The sequence below is a fragment of the Ailuropoda melanoleuca genome, chromosome 13, assembly GCF_002007445.2.
Source record: "Ailuropoda melanoleuca isolate Jingjing chromosome 13, ASM200744v2, whole genome shotgun sequence".
NCBI lineage: Eukaryota > Metazoa > Chordata > Mammalia > Carnivora > Ursidae > Ailuropoda > Ailuropoda melanoleuca.
Window position 1 is genome coordinate 70,173,391 of NC_048230.1, and position 26,137 is coordinate 70,199,527.

At 47.4% G+C, this 26,137-nt stretch overlaps 1 protein-coding gene across 1 annotated transcript; it reads right to left on the minus strand.

Moving 5' to 3' along the window:
• Window positions 1–13,904: 13,904 nt before the first annotated feature.
• On the minus strand, window positions 13,905–23,386 carry BPIFA2 (BPI fold containing family A member 2). Its single transcript, XM_019798629.1, has 8 exons — window positions 23,230–23,386; window positions 21,157–21,301; window positions 20,385–20,492; window positions 19,101–19,253; window positions 16,695–16,776; window positions 15,552–15,615; window positions 14,606–14,687; window positions 13,905–14,064 (listed from the first exon to the last, which is right to left on the minus strand). Exons 1-7 carry the CDS (start codon window positions 23,384–23,386, stop codon window positions 14,647–14,649), a joined length of 750 nt encoding a protein of 249 aa, XP_019654188.1. The 3' UTR covers window positions 13,905–14,064; window positions 14,606–14,646.
• Window positions 23,387–26,137: the final 2,751 nt, after the last annotated feature.

Sequence of the window (26,137 nt, forward strand, 5' to 3'; positions counted from 1 at the left end):
CCACTATCAGAAATAGACAGAACACCCTGGCAAAAACTAAGCAAAGAATCAAAGGCTTTGAATGCCATACTCGACGAGTTGGACCTCATAGATATATATAGAACACTACACCCCAGAACCAAAGAATACTCATTCTATTCAAATGCCCATGGAACATTCTCAAGAATAGATCATGCTCTGGGACACAAAACAGGTCTCAGCCAATACCAAAAGATTGAAATTATCCCCTGCATATTCTCAGACCACAACGCTCTGAAATTGGAACTCAACCACAAGGAAAAACCTGGAAGAAACTCAAACACTTGGAGGCTAAGAACCATCCTGCTCAAGAATGACTCGATAAACCAGGAAATCAAAAAACAAATTAAACAATTTATGGAGACCAACGAGAATGAATACACAACGGTCCAAAACCTATGGGATACTGCAAAGGCAGTCCTAAGGGGGAAATACATAGCCATCCAAGCCTCACTCAAAAGAATAGAAAAATCTAAAATGCAGTTTCTATATTCTCACCTCAAGAAACTGGAACAGCAACAGAGGGACAGGCCTAACCCACTGACAAGGAAGGAGTTGACCAAGATTAGAGCAGAAATCAATGAATTAGAGACCAGAACCACAGTAGAGCAGATCAACAGGACTAGAAGCTGGTTCTTTGAGAGAATCCATAAAATTGATAGACCACTGGCAAAACTTGTCCAAAAACAAAGAGAAAGGACTGAGATTATTAAAATTATGACTGAAAAGGGAGAGGTCACGACCAGCACCATTGAAATTGCAAGGATTATTAGAAACTTTTATCAACAGCTATATGCCAAAAAACTAAACAATCTGGAAGAGATGGAGGCCTTCCTGGAAACCTATAAACTACCAAGACTGAAACAGGAAGAAATAGATTTCTTAAATAGGCCAATTAACTATGAAGAAATTGAGTCAGTGATAAACAACCTTCCAAATAATAAAACTCCAGGCCCAGACGGTTTTCCTGGGGAATTCTACCAAACATTCAAAGAAGAAATAATACCTATTCTCCTAAAGCTATTTCAAAAAATAGAAACAGAAGGAAAGCTACCAAACTCATTCTATGAGGCTAATATTACCTTGATCCCCAAACCAGGCAAAGACCCCCTCAAAAAGGAGAATTACAGACCGATTTCTCTAATGAATATGGATGCCAAAATCCTCAACAAGATCCTTGCTAATAGAATCCAACAGTACATTAAAAGGATTATCCATCATGACCAAGTGGGATTCATACCTGGGATGCAAGCATGGTTCAACACTCGCAAATCAATCAATGTGATACATCATATCAACAAGAAAAGACTCAAGAACCATATGATCCTCTCAATTGATGCAGAAAAAGCATTTGACAAAATACAGCATCCTTTCCTGATTAAAACCCTTCAGAGTGTAGGAATAGAGGGTACATTTCTCAATCTCATAAAAGCCATCTATGAAAAGCCTACTGCAAGCATTATTCTCAATGGGGAAAAGCTGGAAGCCTTTCCCTTAAGATCAGGAACACGACAAGGATGCCCACTCTCGCCACTATTATTCAACATAGTACTAGAAGTCCTTGCAACAGCAATCAGAAGACAAAAAGGGATCAAAGGTATCCAAATCGGCAAAGAAGAAGTCAAACTGTCTCTCTTTGCAGATGACATGATACTCTATATGGAAAACCCAAAGGAATCCACTCCCAAACTATTAGAAGTTATAGAACAATTCAGTAAGGTGGCAGGATACAAAATCAATGCCCAGAAATCAGTTGCATTTCTATACACGAATAACGAGACTGAAGAAAGAGAAATTAGGGAATCCATCCCATTTACAATAACACCAAAAACCATGCGTTACCTTGGAATTAACTTAACCAGAGACGTAAAGGACCTATATGCTAGAAACTATAGATCACTTTTGAAAGATATTGAGGAAGACATAAAAAGATGGAAAAATATTCCATGCTCATGGATTGGAAGAATTAACATAGTTAAAATGTCCATACTACCCAGAGCAATCTACACTTTCAATGCTATCCCGATCAAAATACCGAGGACATTTTTCAAAGAACTGGAACAAATAGTCCTTAAATTTGTATGGAACCAGAAAAGGCCCCGAATCTCCAAGGAACTGTTGAAAAGGAAAAACAAAGCTGGGGGCATCACAATGCCGGATTTCGAGCTGTACTACAAAGCTGTGATCACAAAGACAGCATGGTACTGGCACAAAAACAGACACATCGACCAATGGAACAGAATAGAGAACCCAGAAATGGACCCTCGGCTCTTTGGGCAACTAATCTTTGATAAAGCAGGAAAAAACATCCGGTGGAAAAAAGACAGTCTCTTCAATAAATGGTGCTGGGAAAATTGGACAGCTACATGCAAAAGAATGAAACTTGACCACTCTCTCACACCATACACAAAAATAAACTCCAAATGGATGAAAGACCTCAATGTGAGACAGGAATCCATCAAAATTCTAGAGGAGAACATAGGCAACAACTTCTATGACATCGGCCAGAGCAACCTTTTTCACGACACATCTCCAAAGGCAAGAGAAATAAAAGATAAAATGAACTTATGGGACTTTATCAGGATAAAGAGCTTCTGCACAGCCAAGGAAACAGTCAAAAAAACTAAGAGACAGCCCACGGAATGGGAGAATATATTTGCAAAGGACACCACAGATAAAGGACTGGTATCCAAGATCTACAAAGAACTTCTCAAACTCAATACACGAGAAACAAATAAACAAATCATAAAATGGGCAGAAGATATGAACAGACACTTTTCCAATGAAGACATACAAATGGCTAACAGACACATGAAAAAATGTTCAAAATCATTAGCCATCAGGGAAATTCAAATCAAAACCACACTGAGATACCACCTTACGCCAGTTAGAATGGCAAAGATAGACAAGGCAAGAAACAACAATTGTTGGAGAGGATGTGGAGAAAGGGGATCCCTCCTACATTGTTGGTGGGAATGCAAGTTGGTACAGCCACTCTGGAAAACAGTGTGGAGGTCCCTTAAAAAGTTAAAAATTGAACTACCCTATGACCCAGCCATTGCACTACTGGGTGTTTACCCCAAAGATACAGACGTAGTAAAGAGAAGGGCCATATGCACCCCAATGTTCATAGCTGCATTGTCCACAATAGCCAAATCATGGAAGGAGCCGAGATGCCCTTCAACAGATGACTGGATTAAGAAGCTGTGGTCCATATATACAATGGAATATTACTCAGCTATCAGAAAGAACGAATTCTCAACATTTGCTGCAACATGGACGGCACTGGAGGAGATAATGCTAAGTGAAATAAGTCAAGCAGAGAAAGACAATTATCATATGATTTCTCTCATCTATGGAACATAAGAACTAGGAGGATCGGTAGGGGAAGAAAGGGATAAAGAAAAGGGGGGTAATCAGAGGGGGGAATGAAACATGAGAGACTATGGACTATGGGAAACAAACTGGGGACTTCAGAGGGGAGGGGGTGGGGGAAGGGGATGGACTGGTGGTGGGTAGTAGGGAGGGCACGTGTTGCATGGTGCACTGGGTGTTATACGCAACTAATGAAGCATCAAACTTTGCATCAGAATCGGGGGATGTACTGTATGGTGATTAACATAATATAATAGAATAAAATTAATTATTAAAAAAAAAACTCATTAGACTCATTAGAAAAAAACTCATTAGAAAAACTCATTAGAAAATAGCTGCTGAGAGTTAAAAAGCTGAGCAGAGATTTCATCACCTCCCCTGTGTGGTGCTGTGGAGACGCTGGTTTGAATTTAAGCCTGATTAAGGTGGAGTGGCCTTGACAGACACCTTGGACTTTTAGTTAAGACCCAGAAGATGATGCTATAGGAGAAATCGCCATGCCCTAGAGATAAAGACTCCCCCTGAGGAGTAAGAGCAAAGTCAAAATAGTTTCACCCTCATGAAACATAAGCCTAAGCCTCGGCAGAATCAAGGCACTCCACTTATATTCTCTGTTTTGGCTATCTTCCTCCCTCTTTGGAAAAAGATGCCACCATTCAGAGCCTCCATAATTTTTATCATAGGTCTAGCATTGAAAATTACAAGGCACACACACACACACACACACATACACACACACACAAAGGACAAATGGACTGAAATCCAAGAAATTAAAATATACAATATAACAGACTCATAGGTGACTCAATTATTCAAATATTGAGCAGACAACAGGGCAGGCAGCCCATCAAGGATGAGAAGGAGACCTGAGACTTTCAGCATCTTGGGGCAGTACCTGTGGGGATCCCAGGTGAGTAGAGTCAGTTTCAGGACCACTCTGATGCCCCGGGTCTCCGTCAGTTGATTCTGGATGGGCTCTGCAGTGGGGCAGACCTTATAAATGGTGAGTGACCCCTTTGCTGGGGAGACGTGGCACTGGGTGATGGACATCTGGGAAACTGATGAGAAACCCTCAATCTCACCACGTCTGTCCAGCATGTCCAAAGCAAACATTCCTGCATAGAAGGCCTGGGGGATTAAGGGGGTAGGCACTCACTTGTGTCAATTGATGTGTCAATAACATATTTCAAACTGTACATCATGAATCTCACCAAATGCAGAGGCGCAGAGAATGTAGGGAGCATTGAGAGAGTCTGGAGACTGTGTTCTTGATTCTCATTCATGGCCCTGTCCTGCAGGTTTCCGCTTCTGTGCCATGAGTGAGGTGGACCCAGAGACTATGAGGGACAAAGCCACCAGTCTGAGTGGAGGCAAGGGGGGATGTACCCTGGCCTCAGTTGAGAGAGCCTTGGGGTCTAGCCTGGGTCTCCCTATTCCATGCTCTTTGACACTGGACAGCTCCCATGTCCTTTCTGGGCCTCAGTTTCTCCATCTATAACAGTAGCTGGCATTGACAGGCAATTTTCACAAATGCTTGTGGAATCCTTGTAGCATCCTTATGATATAAAGACTATTATTAAGCCCATTTTACAGGTGAGGAAACCAAGACTTAAGAAAAATTTGCCCAAGGTCAAAGAGCCAGTTTATAGTTGAGTCAGGATTTGAACCCAAGCTTGTAACCTTGACGCCACATCCCAAATTCCTCCTTGTAGAGCAGAGCTGAGTCTCCTTGTAGGATGGGAGTAGCAGCTCTCTGTTGCCCTGGGAAGGCTTGTTCCTCAAGGCCCGAAGGACAGATATGCTCCATCAATTGCTCCAAAAACTGGAATCCCCCCTCAAGCTTTAACTTAAAGAATGTATTAAAACATAAATTTCAGATTATTCACATAATCTGTGTTTATAAAAAAATTTACATTTTTAAATATAGAAATGCATAAAGAAAACAATATCTCTATTTAGAGATGACCTCTGCTAGCAGAGGTTTCTGCTTGCTCTCTAGTCTTCGTTCTATGAGACTGGACATACACACAGATTTGGAGAATAGTCAGCCAGCTAACCTTTCACAGCAGGTCTTCCTGAAGGGACACCTGAACAGTATAGTATATTCTCTTGTCTGCCACATTAAGTCACTTAACCATTCTGGCAAAGATCAGGCAGTTCCACAGAGTCCCAGCCATGGGGACCTTGTCATGCTGATCTCCCACCATCCATCCCTAAATGCTGCCTACTCATTGTTTCACTGATATGCCCTGCCTCTCCTGCCACAGGACCTTTGTTCAAGCTGATCCTATGGCCTGCCTGGAAAGGAGCAAACACTCCATAAATCTATGTTAAAAGAATGAATGAATGAAGGACCCGTTCTTTGAAGCCTTGTTCTTATCTCACCCTTACCAAGAAGGTTTTAGAGATTTCCCTGGTAGAAATTAGTCTCTGACTCCAAAGCTGGACATTTGTCCCCCTATTCAACCCCAGGTCTGAGGATATCAGCTTCTGCCTCTAATTTGTCAGCTTTTAGGGGCTGTGTCTAAGTTTGTCTGTCTCCCTAGGCCTCGTACTACACACTTTGCACATCTCATCTCATTTCATCCTCTCCAAACCCTGTGAGGGATTGATGCTCCAACACTCACATTAAGGGCAAAGAGGCTATGCTTTGAGAAGTTGAGGGATGAGCTTCCAGCCCCTAGAAGAGCTGAAATTCACACCCAGGGGGTAGACCTAGGGGTAGACCCTAGAGCCAAGGTCTTAATCACAATTCAATTTCATCCGGTATGTTTTCTACCTATGGGCGTGTGTTAGAGCCAGAAGGCCATTCTAATGTGGGTCATTTGAGAGCAGGGGTTCCCAGAAGATATTTCAGCATGATGACCCGGCAAAACAACACCGCACACCCTCTCTTTGTAGAATGTGGGCATGGAAGCCCAGAAGAGGAGGCAGAAAGGGCAGACAGGGGTCAGATTCTTGGGGAAACATAATGCCAGTCTTGGAGCCTCTACCCTGAAGGTGTTTGTTTGTTTAAGATTTTATTTATTTTAGAGTGGAGGGGGGAGGATCAGAGGGAGAGGGAGAGAGAATCTCAAGCAGACTCCCCATTGAGTGTGGAGCCCGATGTGGGGCTCCATGTCCTGACCCTGAATCATGACCTGGGCCGAAACCATGGGTCAGTCGCTTAACTGACTGCGCCACTTGGGTGCCCCTGTTTTCTTTTTAATAGACTATTTTCCTGAGTAGTTTTTAAAGCAAATTTGAGCAGGAAGTGCAGAGTTCTCTACCTCCTGCCCCCTATGCACACAGAGCCTCCTCCTTTGCCAGCACCCCCACCAGAGTGGAGCGTTTTTTATCGTGATGAGCCCGCACTGACACATCGTTACCTCCCACAGTCCACAGTTGACATTAGGGTTCGTGCTTGGTGCTGTGCGTTCTGTGGGTTTGGACAACTGTGCAATGACATGCATCTACTATCACACTATGCAGAACAGTTTCATTGCCCTCAGAATTCTCTGTGCTCTACCAGTTCATCCCTCCCTCCTTCTGAACCCCTGATAATACTGATTCTTTTTACTGTCTCTATAGTTTTGCCTTTTCCAGAGTGTCATATAGTTGAAATCATCCAGTATGTAGCCTTTTCATTTACTAGGCTTCTTTAACTGAGTAATATGGATTGAAGTTTCCTCCATGTCCTTTCCTGACTTGATAGCTCATTTCTTTTTAGTGCTGCATCATATTCCACTGTCTGGATGGGCCACAGTTTATTTCTCCTACTGAAGGACATCTTGGTTCTTCCAAGGTTTGGCAGTTATGAATAAATCTGCCCGGATCTCCATGTGCAGGTTTTTGTGTGGACATATATTTTCAATTTCTTTGGGTAAATACCAAGGAGTGTGATGGCTGGATGGTGTGGTGAGACACTCTGGAAGCTTCGATCAGGGTTGTGAAATGCAGGTCCACAGGTGTCATTGTCAGCACACCTGCTCCCATTGGTCAGGTGGATGGGCAAGCGTTTGCAGGACAGTAGAGACCAATGTGACTTTGCTGGCTGATCTTGGATGCGAGCTAAGGAGAATCACTTTGTTCCTTCCTCTGGAACAAAAGGTGCGGTCTTGGCCCTTCCTACAGCACTCCCAAGCTGAGGAGGGTGGGATGCAGGCTCCCGAGCCGTCAGCGCTGGCCCTGGAGCCTAGTCTGGGGGCCCAGGATAGCAAAGGCTCAGCATGAGTAAGCTGCAGGAGGGACTGCTCCAGCTGACCTTCTCTCGTGGGCATCCCTTCCCTGGAAGCCACACTCTCTCCCTGGCCCCCAGCCAGCTCTCCACCCCAACAGCTCTTGCCCTGGGTGGGACCTGGACTGGCCATGGCCTTTGCCTCCTTTCAATCCACCTGACATATCACCTGCCAGAGGAGACTTCTGGAAACTGATTGCTGAGGCTGTTTCTCCCCCGCCCAGAAAACTTCCATGGCTTCCTAGTACCTAGCCCAGCGGTTCTCAAAGTGTGGTCTGGGGGCCCCCAAGAAACTTCCAGGGGGCCTGGAAGGTCCAAACAAATTCTAAATTAATATGAAGACGTATTTGCCTCTTCTCTCTCATTTATCTCACAAGTGTAGGGCAGAATTTTCTATTCTGCCACACTCCATGACATGTGATATTGCAACAGACTGAAGGCAGAGCAGATGTGAGGATCCAGCTGTCTTCTATTTAGCCAGTCATTAGAGATTTAAAAAAATGTAAAACAGAGCTATTCTTCTCAGTTATGTTTTTAGAACATAGTTATTTTTCATAAAAATATGTCATTTTGTTAAAATGCAATCAGTTTATTATTTTTAAAAATAAATCAATAAATGTATATTTAAAAAATGTCTCAGGATTTGTTTCTTTTATGGCAAATAGCGACGGGTGGAATCCATATAGAGAAAAGCTCTTTGCGGTCTTCAGGTTTTGAGGGTGTGCTGAGGACAAAGAAGCGTAACTTGTGGCTGAGAGGGTCACGTCTAAACTGCCTGCAGCGTGGCATTCAAGACCCTGTCCTCCATTGGCCCTTCACACATTTGTGCTCCAGTAGCATCCAAGTCCTGTGGGTCCCCAGGGGACACTAGGTTGATTCTCGCCTCCCAGCCTTTGCTCACGGGGTCGCTTCTGCTTGCAATGCGCTCACCTCCCTTCTTTCCCTGTCAGCCTCTTAATTTCAGCTTAGCCGGCACCTGCTCTGGGAGGCCTGCCCTGAGTGCCCCTCATGGCACGCAGCCCCCCCGGGGAGGCTGTGTGCTTGCGTCCTGTCCTCTCCCCTCCCAGTGCCCCCCATGGGCACAGAGCTTTGCAGGAGCCCCCTCGATGCTGCTGCACTTAGGGTGGGGGTGATGGGGGTGGTTAGGGGTTTGGAGGGGGCTCCCTCTTTGGTCACCCCCGAACTGCCTGGCACAGGGCCTGGCCTAGCTGGGTGCTCAACAAACTTCCTACTTTTTGAAAATCCATTGTATTTATTGCACAAACATTAACACAGAAACACATTACCCCAACAAATGAAATTTGTCAAATTGTTGCATCCCTGTTCAGTTCCCCCATCCAGTGTCAGTTTTTGCATCATTGCAATACCAGCTAAGCACAGTCCTAAGATTTGTATTTTCACTCAGCTATAAAACACGGTATTTCCCCAAATTAAAAAAAAAAACACTCAGAAAATAATCTGTTGAGTTGAGTAACAACAGACTCTCCTAATTTGGGACCTTTGGCTTCTCCGGTGTGATAAAGTTTATTCTACTCCCATTCAAAGAGCAAATATTTAAAATAAAATTGTCCATCTGCTGGCAAATATATGGTGAAATGTATATACTCTCTCATCATAGTGCAAACAGAAAGATCCGGTTTGGTAAATTCTGTGATGTGTTCCTGGAATCACAAAATATTCCAACGCATAAAGTAAATAATTCTGATCCTGAGATGTTATCCTCAAGAAATCGTGCAAACATTGGAAAGATCTATTTATTTAACTGGATTAAGCCTTCAAAATTGTAGCCTGCACTGCAGTTTTGCACCCTAGTTTCTGGATGATTCGGGATCCAGTCAGGTTTTGCCTTCTTTCTTCCCATATATTCCCTTATGACAGTTGTTCCCTCACCTCCTCCAAGTGCCCTCCTCTTCCCTGAAGCCTCCTTCATGGGGCGTCACCATCTCCAGGAAGCCCTCACCCCTCTTTGGGGTCTGGGCTGAGTAGGCCAGGAGCCAGAGCTGGTCCCAGGCTGCCAGCAGGAGAAGGCTGCCTCACTTCTCCACCCTGTCACCTTTCCCCTCCATTGGCCACATTAGTCACCAGTGGGGCCAAGTGGCCTTGGCCCCCCACCTCACCCCATGTTCTGGCTTCACTTACCTAGGAGCCCCACATCTGGTCCATAGTGCTTATGTCCTCAAGTGCCAGGGATCTGGCCCTGGTTGACAGAAAATAATGACAAGTCTCCTATACCCCCAATTCTGGCTTGCTAGAATTTTCCTGTACACATACCCACTTAGGTGTCCTGGAGATGGTGTCTGATTGTGTACAGAAAGAAGGGGTTCATTCATTCATTCATTCAATTTTTGTTAGTGCTCATACTGTATCTGGTCCTCTGGGCACCAGGGCTGCTGAGAAGAGGGAGGTACCTACCCTCAAGGAGCTCGCAGGCTCAAGGGCCAGACTGATGAATAGAAAAGGTGAAAACCAGACTAGCCAGAGTTGACACTTTCTAAGTGCTCTCTCCATATTGGCCAGTAATGGCAAGGTCGCTTGGGTAGACCTACATGTCGGGAAGCACAGTGTCTTTTTTGGAGAAACAAGGAGGGCCAGCTGTCACTTAGCTGGGGGTTGATTCCTGAGCAAATTTTTAAGGCTGAGCAGCCAGCTGGAGAAGGAGAAGGAACGGTGTCCTCAGTAGGCCTGACAGCATGGACAAAGGCTTGGCACAGACTCAAGCTGGTTACTGCCTGAAGAAGCCCTGAGTTTTGAGACCTCCTTGGCGTATTTTTTGAGAGAGGTGGGTTTGTCACAAAATAGAAAGGAAAACTCAGGCTTCTTCCCTGGCTGGAAGGGAAGCAGCCGCCTAGAGGGTGAGGACTTTGGCTTCAATCCAGCTTTGCCTCTGACCAGCTGTGTGGCCTTGGGCAAGTCACTTCCCCTCTCTGAACCTCAGTTGCTACATCTTCCCCCAGGATCCATACACTACATCACTCAGAAAAAAGCAGAATTCTAGGAGATAACGTACATAAAGCTTTAATACAGGGTTTCTCAACACTATTGATATTTTGGCCTGGATGCTTCTTTGTTGTGAGAGGCTGTCCTGTGTATTGTAGGATGGTTAGCGACATCCCTGGCCTCTACCCGTGAGATGCCAGTAGTCTGCGACAATTCAAATATCTTCAGACATTAGAGGATGTGGAGAAAGGGGATCCCTCTTACACTGTTGGTGGGAATGCAAGTTGGTACAGCACTTTGGAAAACAGTGTGGAGGTCCCTCAAAAAGTTAAAAATAGAGCTACCCTATGACCCAGGTATTGCACTACTGGGTATTTACCCCAAAGATACAGACGTAGTGAAGAGAAGGGCCATATGCACCCCAATGTTCATAGCAGCATTGTCCACAATAGCTAAATCGTGGAAGGAGCCGAGATGCCCTTCAACAGATGACTGGATTAAGAAGNATTAAGAAGCTGTGGTCCATATATACAATGGAATATTACTCAGCTACCAGAAAGAACGATTACCCAACATTTGCAGCAACATGGACGGGACTGAAGGAGATAATGCTAAATGAAATAAGTCAAGCAGAGAAAGACAATTATCATATGGTTTCACTCATTTGTGGAACCTAAGGAATAGCAGGGAGATTGGTAGGAGAACAAAGGGAAGAATGAAGGGGGGTAAACAGAAGGGGGAATGAACCACGAGAGACTATGGACTCTGGGAAACAAACTGAGGGTTTCAGAGGGGAGGGGGCAGGGGACTGGGCTAGCCCAGTGATGGGTATTAAGGGGGGCACGATTGCATGGAGCACTGGGTGTTATACGCAAACAATGAATCATGGAACATTACATCAAAAACTAATGATGTACTATATGGTGACTAAATAACATAATAAAAAATTAAAAAAAAAATCTCCAGACATTGCCAACGTCCTGTGGAGGGGCAAAGTCACCTTAGGTTGAGAAACACCAGTCTAATACAGTGCCTGGTATGGAGTAGGGGCTCAGTAACTGTTTATTTTCTTTCCCCTTCCAGTCTGGAGGGAGCACTAGCTCTTGTCCTGTTGGAGGAGAAAGGGCCTTTAGTGATCACTGTGCAAATAGGGAAACGGGGCTCAGAGAGAACTTAGTAGCCTAATGTCACACAGCATGTTACTGGCAGAACGAGTTAGGTAAATAGAGACAAAGTAGCCTTGACAAGGAGACCCTGAAACATAATGGTTTAAATAAACTAGCTCATTGCCTTACTGCCACAGGGCCCAGAGATGGGTGGTCAGGGGCTGTTGAAACAGCTCTGCTGTCTTCAATGCAGGGCTCCCACCTCCAGATCTCCGGCAGCTGCTCCACTTGTTCCCACTTGTAATTGGAGAGAAGAAGAGAAGGTCAGGAGGAAGGGGAGGGAATGCCCCCTTTGTCTGTTTTTAAAGAAGCACGGTGACTGACGTGGAGCTTGAACTCCCAATCTCTGAAATCAAGAGTCGCAGGCTCTATGGACTGAGCCAGTGAGGCGCCCCTTTCTTTTAAAGCACGAAGTGGAATTTGCCGCATCACTTCTGCTGATATGCCATTGGCCAGATCTTAGGCACATGGCTACTGCAAGGGAAGCTGGGAAATGTAGTCCCAGGCTGGGGGCCAAGTGCCCTGCTAAAACCTGGGGAGGGAAAGAAGACTGATCACTGGGGGACAGTTGGTAGTCTGGCCATAAAGACAGGGTGAAAACCCAAGATCGCCAATGGCCATGGTTCTCTCAACCACATCAGGGCTTTCATCAGTCAGTCAACAAACATAGGGAGGTCATAACATCAATTTCAGCATGTAGAGGGGACACTTACCTGGGCTCACTAGCTGTCAGGCCCCAGTTAGACACTTCCCACCCTCACAACAGCTCAGCAAGGGAAGTTGTTCTGCTAATTCCATTTGACGGGGAAGAAAACTGAGATTCCCAGAGGTAAAGTAACTTGCCCACGATTTCAGGGCTGAAAAGTGGCAGGGACCATGTGGGGCTCAGATGTGCCTAATCCCCTGGCCCTAGCCTTGTGCCCAGCAGCCCCTCGGGACAACCTGAACTGAGGTCTTCACAGGAGTGCTAGAGAGAGAGCTGGTCTGTGACCCCTCCAGGCCACCCCAAGGGCTCAAGGGTCCTCTCAGGTGACGACCCTGTGAGGCAGCCTTCTTCAGAGGGGAGGCCTTTGTGGAAGGGGTGGCGTCTTCCTCCCTGCAGGGCAGAGGGGAGACGGGCCTGCATGTAGGCAGGAAGAACAGCCTCAAGAGGCTCTCACTTGTCCTGGGCAGAAGAAAGCAGTGCCTACCAGGGGCCAGAGAGGCAACCAAAGTGCCTGGGCAACGGGATGTCAACTCTCTAGGCAAAGACTTTCATAGTCATGTGTTCAAATCCTGACTCTGTGGCTTGCTCACTGTGTGACCTTGATGAGTCACTTTGCTCTATGAGCCTTAGTTTCTTCATCTGTTAAATGCGGGCAAAAATAGTGTCTCCTGGTGTTGTTAGGAATTGGTGAGGTTACATGTGCCAGCAAAGGCAGCTCTCCATGATAGTGCTGGTGGTAGCATCAGCAGAGTGATGCTGTCTTGACCACGGCCAGGCACAGCCTGGGGTGAGCTGAGTTCTAGGGTGTGGGTGGAGGGGCCTTGGACGGAGAGAGGAGCTGGTCTCCATGGGGTGGTTGAGCACCCTCAAAGTGCTTGGCTTCACCAGGCTGGCAGGGCCCTCGTGCAGCCTAGCCAGCGGGCACACAGACCCTCAGGGCTGGATGGGTGAGCCCTGGTGTCCAGAGACCATGGGTGTTCTCAGGTGCTGCTTGAATCGATCTCTGTCGCAGGGGAATCCTAGCCCTTCAGAGGGCACGGGGGGTAGACTGGGATGTGGCCCAGGCCCCTGACCCTATGTCACTCTGCCCTATACTCCTGAGCCCATAGACCCGATGTTCCCCATCCTCCAGAAGCCTTCTCACAGTTTCTGGAGGGGAAGGAAGAAAAGCCATGGGTGGGGTTACCCAAAATGTGACTGTCCCATTCTCACTGCCTACCTGGCGCAGAGTAGGCCCTCACTAAATGCCTGCTGAGCAAGTGAATGGATGAATCAAGTCTGCCATTGCCACCAACTGGCTGTGTGACCCGGGGTTGGTCTCTTGCCCTCTCTGTGTGTCAGTGTCCCCATTTGTAAAACAAGCTGGAGAGTCCCAGAGGTCCCTTGCAGCTCCCACCCAGGTATCTACCACCCTAGTTGCCCCCCCAATCCTAGTGGAGGGAATGAAATGGGCCATGCAGGAGGGTGCAGAAGTGGTCTTTTATTGCAGGGGTGGAGGGAGGGTGGTGAGCACAGAGGCTGCTGTCCAACGGTGAGGAGTCGTCTCTGGGAGGGCTCCTTCTGGCTGCGCTCAGATGGTTGGGGGTGGCTGCACCTTCCCAGATGGAGATGCTACAAGGGACACTGTCGAGCCACTGGGCACCGGTCTGGAATGAGACCACAGCCATCAGACACTGTTGTCCAAACTCTTTCCTACAATCCCAGGCAGAGTGTAAAGCCTCGAAGAGGGGGCTGGGGCCTGTGGTTTGGGCTTTGTCTCTGACACCTGGTCCTGACCTACCCTCCTCCCCTTCTTGTGTCCCCTCACCTTAGGAACAATGTCAAATGTGAAAAGACTGATCAGAGGCCAAGACTGGAGTCGGGGTTCAGGGCTCAGTATAGGATCAGGATCATGGATCAGTGTGAGATCAAGGTCAGGGCTCAGTCTGTGACTGATGTCCCTGCTTAGTAAATCACTGAAGTCAAAGCTTAGTCTGTGAGCAGGATCCAGGCTCGGTCTGGGTGTATGAATAAGGCTCAGGGCGCAGAGTGTGACCAGGATCAGGGCTCAGGCTGGGGCCAGGGCCACAGTTCAGTCTAGGACCAAGATTAGGGCTCAGCCTGCTGCTAAAAAGAAGAGAAGCCAAGCCTTTCTTTGGGGCCTGTGGAGGAGCCTCACCCTCTGTCTGGGGCAGAGCCACCCCTTACCTTCAGGTGGGCATCACCAGCAGTCCTCCCCATCTCCCTCTTCAGACATCGTTATGCTGGTGGTTTTCCTTTTGATATTTATCTGAAGGAACAAAATAAATAGCAGGCCTCAGTCTCTAGTAGAAACCAGATCCCCGATGGCCGCCCCTTTCCAGTGGGTTAGTTTGACAGCCATGGGATGTCAGGCATGTCAGTCCACCTCTCTGAGCCTCAGTTTTTTTATCTGTAAAATGAGTATAATGACAGTACCCACCCCACAGGGTTGTTGCGAGGATGCGATGGGATGGCATTTGCAAAGCTCAGAGGAACTGATGTCCAAGGAACTGATCTGTGGCTGTTTCCATAGAAGGGCCACCTCCAGGACCCTGACACCTTCACTTACCCCACTTCTATTGCTTCAGCATCCCCAGCAACCCCAGCCTTGCCTAGAAACCCAAAGGCTGAAGAGAACCCCCCCCCAACACACACCTGGAGAAGCCACAGGTTTTCATAAAGAGGGAAAGAGAAGGGCAGGTGTTTACTAGTAATGCCTACTGGGTATTAGACTCTATGCTTTTTCTTTCAATCCACTCGTCACCCTCCAGCGTTTACAATCTTGGTTCACCCGGGAGGAAACTGAGGCTCAGAGAGGCAGAGCCACTTGAATAAGTCCCCACAGTTGCTAAATAGCAGAGCCAGAATTTGAACCCAGATCTGGCCCATCTTCTTTTCTCACATCATTCTCCCAGGCAGGTTCTGCAGATTCAAAGAGGGATAATGGTAGAGAGCTCACAGAGGCCCAGAGAATCCTTTCAGTTTTGCCTCACTCTCCCAACTTGATCTGATGCTGGGCCTCCTGCTTCTCCGGTCCCCTGCCCACACCTGCTGTGGGGTGGGCACAGGGTGCATGCCTGCCCTTGGAAGGCTGCAGAGGGAAAGCACCCCCGGTCCCCAGGCTGTGACTTACCAATGATGTCCTGAATAATGTGTGCATCCAGGGTGGAGAGTAAGGTGTGGATCAGTGGGCACACCTGAGGGGGAAGGAGAGAGAGAGAGAGGGAAGGAGGGAGGGAGAGGAGGGCCAGGAGCAGGAAGGAGGACAGATCATTACCAGTTGGGGTCAAGCTCCCACCCACCCACCAAGATCTCAGAACCTTTGACCCTTAGGATTCTAGAACAACAAAAAGCCCAAGACTGGAGAACCATAGGATGCTGTAATTCTAAATCCCTAGCGCATTGGATCCTAGAACCCTGGAATCTAGAGGGTTAACGTCCCAGAAGCCTACAGTCTTAGAAACCTTGAACTTTGGAACCCTGGAATTTTAAGAAATCCAACGGGGCCCTGGGAACCATAGAACAGAGAGTTTTTCCACTCTGTGTGTGTGTGCAGTTCCCTGAGGGTCTCATTAAAATGCACATTCTGATTCAGCAGGTCCGGGGCAGCTGCAGGGTGGGGGGCGGGCAGCACTGAGAGCCTGCATTTTCTCACCAGCTCCCAGGTGAGGCCCCTGGCTGCTGGTCAGAAGATCATATTTTGAGTAGTGAGACTCCAGTTCAATGAATGACAGAGCCGCCTGGAGGATTTTTCTTTCGTAAACCCCAATTCCCAGCCCCCTTCCAGAATGACTGATTCAGACTCCCTGGAACTTTGGGCACACGGTAGAAATGGTTTGGTATGATGCATAGATGAAAATACCCATTTTATAGGTCTGTGTTTATGCTTTAGATGAATTATATAAATGATATTCATTTCTAATTATGGTAGCGATACAGTTTTCTTTTTAAAATAAATGTATTTAAATAAGCTTAAGTAAAATTGTGTTGTTTAAAGGAGGAACACCCTAGCTAAAAGGGCATATCGCCGGAGTAGGTAGATACGGCGAATGGCCCAAGTTTGGGACCCAGGGATTTCAGCTAATGTCAGGCCCCTGCTCCTCTCTCCCCCTCCCCAGGCTGAGTAAAGGGGCACAGGTTTCAGCTGACAGCCCGATGAGGAGTTTGCCCCTCAGAAGAAAAGGTGCCCAGAGAGTACAGTCGAGGCTGTGAATGGCACACCTGCCGCCCCTGCCCCCCAGGCATGTCTCTGGGCCCCGAGGAGCGGAGGACTCACATCCTTCTCTACCAGGAGGGACGCGGTCTTTGTCAGGAAGCTGCTCACGGTGTTCATGGCCTTTCCGATCCGAGGGTTGTGGCTGGAAAAGAGAGGCAAACGATAAAGTCTAGTTAAGTGGGCCGAGCGGCCCCGCAGCGGGGGCGGGGAGAGGGTGGGAGGCGGCGGAGCACCTTGAAATCAGGTAAACCAGGGACACTGCAATGCCTTTCTAACCACAGACAGAGCCTCTATTCAGGACGCCCCACTTCTGACCAGAGGCTCACCACCACCTGTGAGAGTCCCCTCACAACCTTAAGACCCCACTCTTTCATCCGACGCATATCTACAGATCACCACCTGCCTGCCAGGCGTCCACGGTGCTCAGGACGTGGGGATGAGCAAAGCACAAACAGCTCCTCACCTGGTACCTAAACATGACACAGGTCTTGCTAACGCTGGCTCCTTCCCACCTTTAGCTCTCAGAGTGACGGACGCCTCCTCAGGCAGCCCTCCCTGACTGCTTGCCTAAGGGAGGGCTTTGTATCATCATACAGTCCTGTTACATGTATTGCTCTGCCGAGGGCTCATCATAATCTGACATTTTCCTTGAGGGCTCTTTACTGATGGGCTGGGCACTTGTCTGTCTGCCTTTCCCTCAGGACAATAAACTCCAGGAAAACAGGGTCCTCCTCGGTTACCACCAATAAATCCCCCAGAGCTCAGAGCTTATTTGGAGCACAGCAGGCGCTCAAACATTTTTGGCTGAATGAAGGACTGAAGTAAACATAGAATTAAATATAGAATGATGGGGCACCTGGGTGGCTCAGTCAGTAAGCGGCTGCCCTCGGCTCAGGTCGTGATCTCAGGGTCCTGGGATCGAGCCCCACATCGCGCTCCCTGCTCAGCAGGGAGTCTGCTTCTCCTTCTCCCACCCCCACTCATTCTCTCTCTCTCTCAAAAAAATAAATAAAATCTTTGAAAAAAAATAGAATGACAGCTTGTGACAAGTACTCTGAAGGGCAAGAGGAGACGATTTTGAGGGAGAATAGGAAGAACCTTTTTTAGAACCTGAAGGTTGAGAAGTACGCGGAGGTGGAGGGGAAAAGGTGTCCTGGCAGGCCAGAAGAGCGTGTGCACAGGTCTGGAGGTGGGAAAGAACTTGTGCGGGGCCCAGAGTAGAGGCCAGTGCGCCTGCAGCACGGTGACCGAGGACAGGAGTGCAGTGATAGGAGGGCAGAGCGAGATGACGTTGAGCCCAGATGGCCGCGGGCAGTGCTTGGCATGAGCAGGCTTGGGCAGCAGGGCAGAGAGCCATTTCACAGATGTGGACACTGAGACCCAGAGCGGCAGGATGAATTCCCTGGGGCTGCAGACAAGGCAGTATCCAGCAGGGCTCAGGCCTGTCCATCTCCATCCCAGCCTTCCCGAATAACATCAACAAGTAGAAGCTTTCTTTGGTTTGGGGGGATCTTCAGGCAACCTGTGATCAAATCCCTTGAGGGCCTGACCTCTGCTCAGGNGTAGGGTGGAGTGACTGACCTCTGCTCAGGGCCCTCAGGGCTGAGAGCCGAAAACCCAGCCTTGTTTCCCCCAAAGCCAACCTGCATGGCCTTCAACTTCCAGACCATTCTCCTCCAACAGCCGCCTCCGGGGTTACCCTTCCTCCCCACCCCCTTCTTCCTCCACCAGACCTGCCCTTGCGAGCACACAGTTTAAGAAGTAGATTTTGCAGATTAACAGGGATCAGTGATTTAAATGGAGAGGCTTCAGTTTGCAAGATCTCGTTTCGGGAATTTTCCGGTGAACGGAGGACTCTCTGGGGACAATCTGAAATCAGAGCCCATGGTAAGCATTTCCTTCTCCTCCCCCTCCCACAGGGAGGCAAGAAGGAAAATACAATTTATTATTATTGTGATGATTATTGAGAGATATAACATAATGACAAAGAGGGCGATTTTTCAAGAAGAAACAATCCTAAATGTGCCGCACTAACAATGGAGCTTCAGAAAGCACGTAGCAGAACTGACAGAGCTGTAAAGTGGTCAGAGGCCAACGCTCCTGTCTCAGGAATGGAGAGAACAAGAAGACAGCGCGGGTATCCCCATCCCCGAGCGCTGAGTGTGTGCCCTGCTCTGTGCTAAACACTTGTATTTTCCCAGCTGGTCGGGTCAACCGCTGGGGAGAAGGCACTGTTGTCACCTTCGGTATACAGATGGGAAAACTGAGGCTCGGAGGGGCTATATTGGCCACGAACTTGTAAGTCGGTAGCAGATAGTTGAACCAAGGTCTGTCTGACTCCAGAGCCTACACTCTTTTTTTTTTTTTTGCCACGTTGTGCCACCTCGTGGGTATAGAAATAGGGCTGAAGCTCGGGGTCCTCAACTCCTCTGAGAGCCCAGCTCTGCTGAGACGGACGGCCCTTACCTGTCCAGCACGGTGAGTGAGATGCTGTCTGAGTCACTGCTGCATTTTCCTATGGTCACGCTGGGGACTCCAGTCTGGGCATCGGCTGCAACTCTGACATCAGTCAGGAGGTCCAAAGAGGCCTTCAGGTTGACCACCTGGCCAATGACAGGCCTGTAGGAAATAAGATTCCCAGTGAGCAGAGGTCTACAAGGCCTACTAGGGTTCTGCTCTGCCTGTGTGGATATTTAACTCTCCAGCTTGTCTATGGATAATGTCGGCATTGTCTGGTTTCCTAATTAAGATTTACATTTAGGGCTTCTTCGCCTGGCCACGTGGATGTGGTTTGTAGGACAGTTTTATATAGCACCACCCTAATAATGAAAAGAATAATAATGGTTAACATTTATTGAGGGCAAATTATATATTAGGCATTCCTAAAAAGCATTTTTTGGGGGCACCTGGGTGGCTCAGTGGGTTAAGTGTCCAACTCTTGATTTTGGCTCAGGTCATGATCTCAGGGTCCTGAGATTGAACCCCATGTCGGGCTCCCCACTCAACGGGAACTCTGCTTGAGATTCTCTCTCCCTCTCCTTCTGATCCTCTCCCTCCCCTCTCTCTGTCTCTCTAAAATAAATAAATCTTTGGGAAAAAATCATTTTTCCTGGATTAATCCATGTTATCATTACAGCAACACCATGAGGTGAAAGTACTATTATTATTTTTATTTTCACAATGGGGAAACATTGGCATGATGCGGTTAAGTAACCATCCCGAGATCTCATAGCTAATGAATGGAGGAATCCCCGTGGCCTCAATTTATCTTCTTCCCCACATGCTCATTTTCCTACCTATTTCTTTCAAAGTAATTAAAATACTTTAAAATTAGGTTTTCCCCACACATGCCTTTCATTGTATACGGTACGCTACTCTATGTGTTTAGCTATGATGATCACTGCTATTTAAAGAGAATCTCAAGAGATGAAATAATGCTGGGGGAAATTGTGCTCAAGAGTTATAAGGGCTCATGTCTTCTCAGTTTTTCAGATTTTACAATTAGACAATGTTATGATTTCAGAAATATTTAATGGAGGATTCTTTTCAAGGAGCCTTGGTTATGGCCAAAGTTCATTAGGACATTTTAAGGCTTCAGATTTTGGAGTTGGAAAGGCCCCTTCATTTATAGATTAGGAGACGGAGGCCCAAGCCACACAGTAGCATGGAGAAGAGCCCGATTCTGGTTTGGAGACCCATCAGCCATGCTGTGCTGCTTCTCCCAAACCCCAGGTTCTAATGCATACTCACAGGGCCAGGGTGACATCGGCGACGACGGGGACCCTTACGTTAATGCCTCCGGCATCAGGAGTCAGTTCAACTTTGATTTTCAGGATGCGGGAGTTAATGGTGTTCAACCTGTGCAAAACCCACGATTTCCCTTTGTCATTCCTCATGACAGCCATGTGCGGAACCCTTCGCTACGCCAGCATTAGCCTGAGCATTTGGGCCTCACTGACCTTGCCTTCTCTGGCCTTCACAATAGCTCTGTTCAGAGGTTTGATCCTCTCCATGTTATGGCATGGCGTCCTGAGGCTCAGACAGACGTAATTTCCCACAAAGATTCGAGGGAGGACTAAGTACCAGAGTCAGAATTTGAACCCATAACTGTTTGACTCCCAAACTCCATGTGTGGAGCCAGCTATGTGGCATGAACTCCTCTTCTCTCTCCTCAGGGGATTCAGAATTTTATCCTCAGCTATATTTGGAGAAGAAAGTCTTACTTCTCGGAAAAGGGACCTCAGGCACCAGCAAACAGGTGGAGGTAAGGATTAAGAACATCTTTACCCTGATTCTAAAATTATATAATATGGGAGCCCAAACCCATGAGGTGCCCAGATTGGCCCCACAGCCCTCCTCTAATTTGCTCAAGATCTGATGAACCTGGCCTCAGACCACCTTGACTCTGTGGGAAGGGATGAGGTTTATCAACCTTTTTGTCTTTGACCTTAAACTCACCTCCCCAAAGGTGTGTGTTCCCTTTTCTTGGAGCAAAGATCTCCACCTTGAAGCATCAACTCACCCCAAAGTCTCATCCTTAGCTGAAGTGATCTTAGAAAGAGCATCGTTCACCAAGTTCTTCACTTCTTGCATCTTCTGCTTGGCCAGGTGCCAAGCCTTGGATTCCTGAAGCTTCCTCAGGTCAACGGTCAGTTTCTGAACGATAGCTGACAAAAACAATTGCCATTTAGTGTCATGCATCACTTTTGGAGCAGGAACCATGTACCAGACACTAGGTAAGACTATTTGCCTATATCATTTCATTTACTCTTCCTAACAACACAAACGAGGCAGATATTGTTATTATCTGCATTTTCCGATGAGGAAATAAAGGATCAAAAGGTTGAGAAATGTGCCTAAAGTCATGTGGCTGGGGGGGTCTTTGTTCCTTCCATGCTGCCTTCATACTAATATATACTCATCATTCATAAACAAAGCAGTCAATTAACCATGCATTGCATATTGCTTGTACACAAGCTCCTAGTAGTGACTTGGCGGGGGGGTGCATGTCTATTGCTCTAAAAGAGATGTTCACATGAGTTTGAAAAACTAGGTCAAACAAAATGAGAGAATAAGAAAAGGAAAATCTAGAACCAAGGAAAAAGTATGGCTCCAACTCAGAAAAGTGGCAAATGGGAGTCCCAGGTTGACAGCTTTGCAGTAGGCCCAGAGAGCAATAATTCATATAGAAGTATGAAAACAAAGGGTCTTAATGGAAGGACTCCAGGGGAAAGAGGGATTAGATAGACATGGCAGATGGAGAACAGTACATATGAAAGGAATTAAGGATATGTGTATAGAAAATAATTCAAGTGAAAAACAAGGCAATTATTAACTCAAGGAAAAACAAAGGCTGTACAAGAGAAGAAATGTAACTATCGTTCTGCAACTTGGGTCTACAATGGATGGTATCTACCTAGTTATAATGATTTAACAAAAGAGACTACCAATTTCAATAAAAGTATTTTTGGTCCTATAAATCATTAGGTGACCTTGATTCAGACACTTCTGTTTCTGAACTCAGTTTTCCAAGCAGTGAAATTAGAGAATGGGTCTTTCCTATACCTTTGAAGCTCTAAGCCCTAACAATCCCTAAGCCCTGACAAGGTTTGAAAGGTAGTCATTTATAGCATTTACTTCCTCCTGTGCTTATCAGTGTGCTGTTAATGTCTCAAGAAAATGAAAAGAAAGCCAAATTCTTTTAAGAAATCAGAATAAAAAAGAGACATGAGGAGCACCTGGGTGGCTCAGTCAGTTAAGCATCTGCCTTCTGCTCAGGGCATGATCTCAGGGTCCTGGGATCGAGTCCCGCGTCAGGCTCCCTGCTTAGCAGGGGTCTGCTTCTCCCTCTGCCTCCCCTTCCCCCTTGTGTGTTCTCTCTCTCTCTCTCTTAAATAAATAAGTAGATAAATAAATCTTAAAAAAAGAAAGAAAAAGACATGGTTAAATATAAAGCTAGGTAGCTTTAAGGCTACCTAGGCTTAGGTATAGCTAATTTCCTTAATTTCCAATGCATTAATACATATCAATAAGAAAATTGAACAACCTAGCAGAATATGCTATGACTATGAACAAAATATTTATTCTAAAATATATAGCTAATAAAATATGAAAAAAATGAGTGAATTCCTTCATAGTTAGAGAAATGCAAAGTGAAACGAGTTATAATCTTTTATCTATGAGATTAGCAAAACTTTTAAATTGCTCATACGAATGCTGTCAAGGGAGTAGGAAAAAAAGACACTCTCCCAAGACCTTTGGAGAGAACGTTCATTATTTATAGGGAATTATTTGTCAACATCTCCTATAATTTAAAATGTGCATACCTTTTGAACTTTTGAAATCTCACTTTTAGGAATTTATCCTTTGAATGTGTTAGGAAAAAATTGCCATGGTATAATGTATAAAAGGATATTCATTTGAGCATTGCTCACTTATTCCCAGAAGAATAAGTGAATGAACCAGGAACTGAATAGCCACCTTTCTCAGTAAACCACCTGTAAAGAGCAGCCCCTGGTGGCAGCCTCTGATAATGCAGGCATAGCATTCAGGAGGCAAGTTCCTAGGTACCACTCATCATCCCTTGTTGACTCACATTCAAGTGTATCGTCAATGGTCTCAAGTCTCTTTTCAACAGCAGGTTTCAGCTTGTTCACAGCATTCCTCATGTCATCGCCAAGATTTCCAAGAAGAGATGCCGCGGTCCCAGTGAGCAGACCGCATAAGAGAACAAGTTTCCAAAGCTGAAGCATCTTGTCTTGACACCTGGACAGTCACAGGAGGAACAGGAGTGAGAATTACCCAGAGGAAAAAGGAATCTTTGATAAGCACCTCTCACTCTTATACTTCACATTCCTTTAAGATAGATGTGGTTGGCTTCTATTTTACAGATGGGCAACTCAGGTCAGAAACCTAGAGCAGAGACACACAGCCAGTGAGTGGAGGAGCTGAAATTTGAAAAGTCACACTTAACTCCAAGTCTATGTTCATGACACAAAAATCCTTAGCACATGCTGGCTCCTCTGCCTGGACCATCTTTCCTCGTCTCCGCAATTTTACCCAAGTCATTTCCTACCGACTCTCCAGCTTCAGTAAGACATCATGCCCTCCGTGAAGCCCACTCTGGGCCCCTTCCCTTCCCAGAGTCAAGGTTAGGGGGTCCCACCACACCACCCTGCTGTCTTTGTCCTCTGATCAGAGTCCTAGGTGCCAGTTAGTGATGACTTGTCTGCCTTTCCCACCAGGCTGTGAACTCCTTAGGGGAGGGACCACAACTTATTTTACTGTTCACTCTCCAGCCCCCAGTAAAAAACCTGGACCTAGTATGGTACGATAAATATATATTTGCTGAATAAAAGTATGAACAAATAAATGAGCACCATGTCATGACCCTGCATGGCTCATCGGTTTGATGCTTCTTCTAATATAATCTATCTCTTAATATGCTATATTCAAAATATTGGCTAATCCACGGGGCCCCATCCTTCTGCCTCTTGCCCCCAAATATTCTGAAGATCACCATGTGCGGTGCCAGTGGGGGGAAAGCCCACCACTCACAGGTTTGGAGGAGGGCGTTCGTAAATCCTTGCTCGTCTGTGCGATCTCCTGGGATTCTGCTGAGTGTTGGTGGCCTTTATATGGTGGTGACAGGATGGGAGGCTGTGCACAGAAGCAAGTGCTGGTTCCAAGGCCATCCAGAGAGATTCCAAAGAAAATAACTCCTGTCCAGGATGAGCAGACAGATTTCCAACCCAAAGGTCACACCCAGGATGCTTGAACTGAAACGGATGGACATGCAGAGATCTTTCTGCCAAGACTAAGACCAGGTTCTCGTGGAGCCTCCAGTGGCCAGCCAAGACAGTGGCCATCATGAGTGGGGGCTGGGGTAAAGACTGAGAGTGGATGAACAGGAGAATGGTCTGGTGGGAGGACCCATAGTGATTATGCAGCTAATTCTGTCCTTACTTGGGAACTGAGGCACAGAGAGGGGAAGCAACCAGTAAGGTCAGGTCACCCAGTAAGACAGGTTCAGAGGTGGGGCTAGAATTATGGCCCACAGAGAGTCAGGGTCAGTGACCAGGGAGGTCATTCTGCCCCACCATCCTCTGGTGTCTGAGAGCTCTTCACAGCATCATGCACGCTGGAGCCAGCCTCGGTGTGGGTGTTTGTGATGACAGAGGCCTTGCCAGCCCCCAAAGCCTGCCTGTTCCATCTAGTTGGTCAGGAGTTCCTCCTGAGAGTGAACAAAATCTGCCGCCACATTACCCCCATATATGTGGGCAACAGTGAGGCCCAGAAAAGTTGAGAGCCTTGTCTGAGGCTGTGCAGCCAGTGTCAGGAGATACATACCACCAGCCTCATCCCTGGTCTCCCTCTGCCCACTCGCCCACATTCACTCCGCTCTCAATAAGCAGCCAGAAAGGTGTCACTCAGCCTACTCCCAGAGTCCTCACCATGGCCCGCGGAGCCTGTGTCGTCCGCTCTCCGCCTTTCTAAACTCACCCCCGTCTCTCCCCCCCAGCCCCTATTGGCCTTTCTTCTGTTCCAGAAAGATGCCAGCCTCTTTCCTGCCTTGGGCCCTTGCATAGGCTGTGCTCTTGGCCCAGAGCTCTCCTCCCCAGCTGTGCCCAGCCCTAGATGCCACCTCCTCAGACCCTCCCTGACAGTCCAGCTGAGGCAGCCGGATGCTCCCCATTATCCCGCCCGCAGCGACTTGCTGGCTTTTTTCACCAGTCCCAATCCAATCACAATTGGATTTTTTGTTTTAACTCGTTCCCCTGCCCCCAGCAAGTTGTTACCCCCTCGCGCTCTGGGCCCTTCCTGTCATGTGGGTCCCTAGGACCCTGATCCATCCTTAGAATGTTCCAAGCCTCTCCCTGGAGAGCCCTGTAGGGCAGCCACCACCTAGGCAGGTGGGGAGGTCCCCATCACCAGAGATGCTCAGGAATTGGACTAGGTGATTGCTGAGGTCCCGTGTGGCTTCACATGGCTGGAGCCATGATTCTAGATCTCCTTGGCCTCATGCTTAAAGGGTGATATTGTACATGTTTATGATTCTTCTCAGGTTTCCTTTCTGCCTGGGCCCACCTGCCTTGCAGGGATGTGGTTCCCTCAGGCTTCCCGCCTCTTTCCTTTTCTCACAGCCCCACTCCCACCCCCACCCCCAGACTCCAGGCTCCAGCCTTGCTGTGACCTCCTGGAGCCACCGTGGCTGCTGCCTCTCCCCTGGCATAGCTGCCTCTCACAGCTGAGCTCTGAGGTGATGTTGACTAGAAGCTCCTGTCCCCTGGGGTGGGTCTGGGGTGGCACAGAGGCAGGTCAGTGAGTAGTGGGCCTGCCCTCCCCTGTGCAGCTCAAAGGTCCTGCTGCTTAAGGAGCCATATTCTCCCGGTCGTTCACTCCTCTGCTGCTTCCCTGGCCCGGCTCACACGAGGACAGGACCTTGCCACAGCCTCAAGGGCCCCCTTCTGCTGAAGCGTTTGGGGGACCCCCCAAGACTGGCA

Coding starts and splice junctions, on each gene's coding strand:
- BPIFA2 (XM_019798629.1), bottom strand. CDS start 23,386: ATGCTTCAGCTTTGGAAACTTGTTCTCTTATGCGGTCTGCTCACTGGG. Junction 16,777..19,100: donor TCACTCACCGTGCTGGACAG/GTAAGGGCCGTC, acceptor TCTCTTTTCCAG/CCACAACCCTCGGATCGGAA. Junction 14,688..15,551: donor CATTATTCAGGACATCATTG/GTAAGTCACAGC, acceptor TTGTTCCTTCAG/ATAAATATCAAAAGGAAAAC.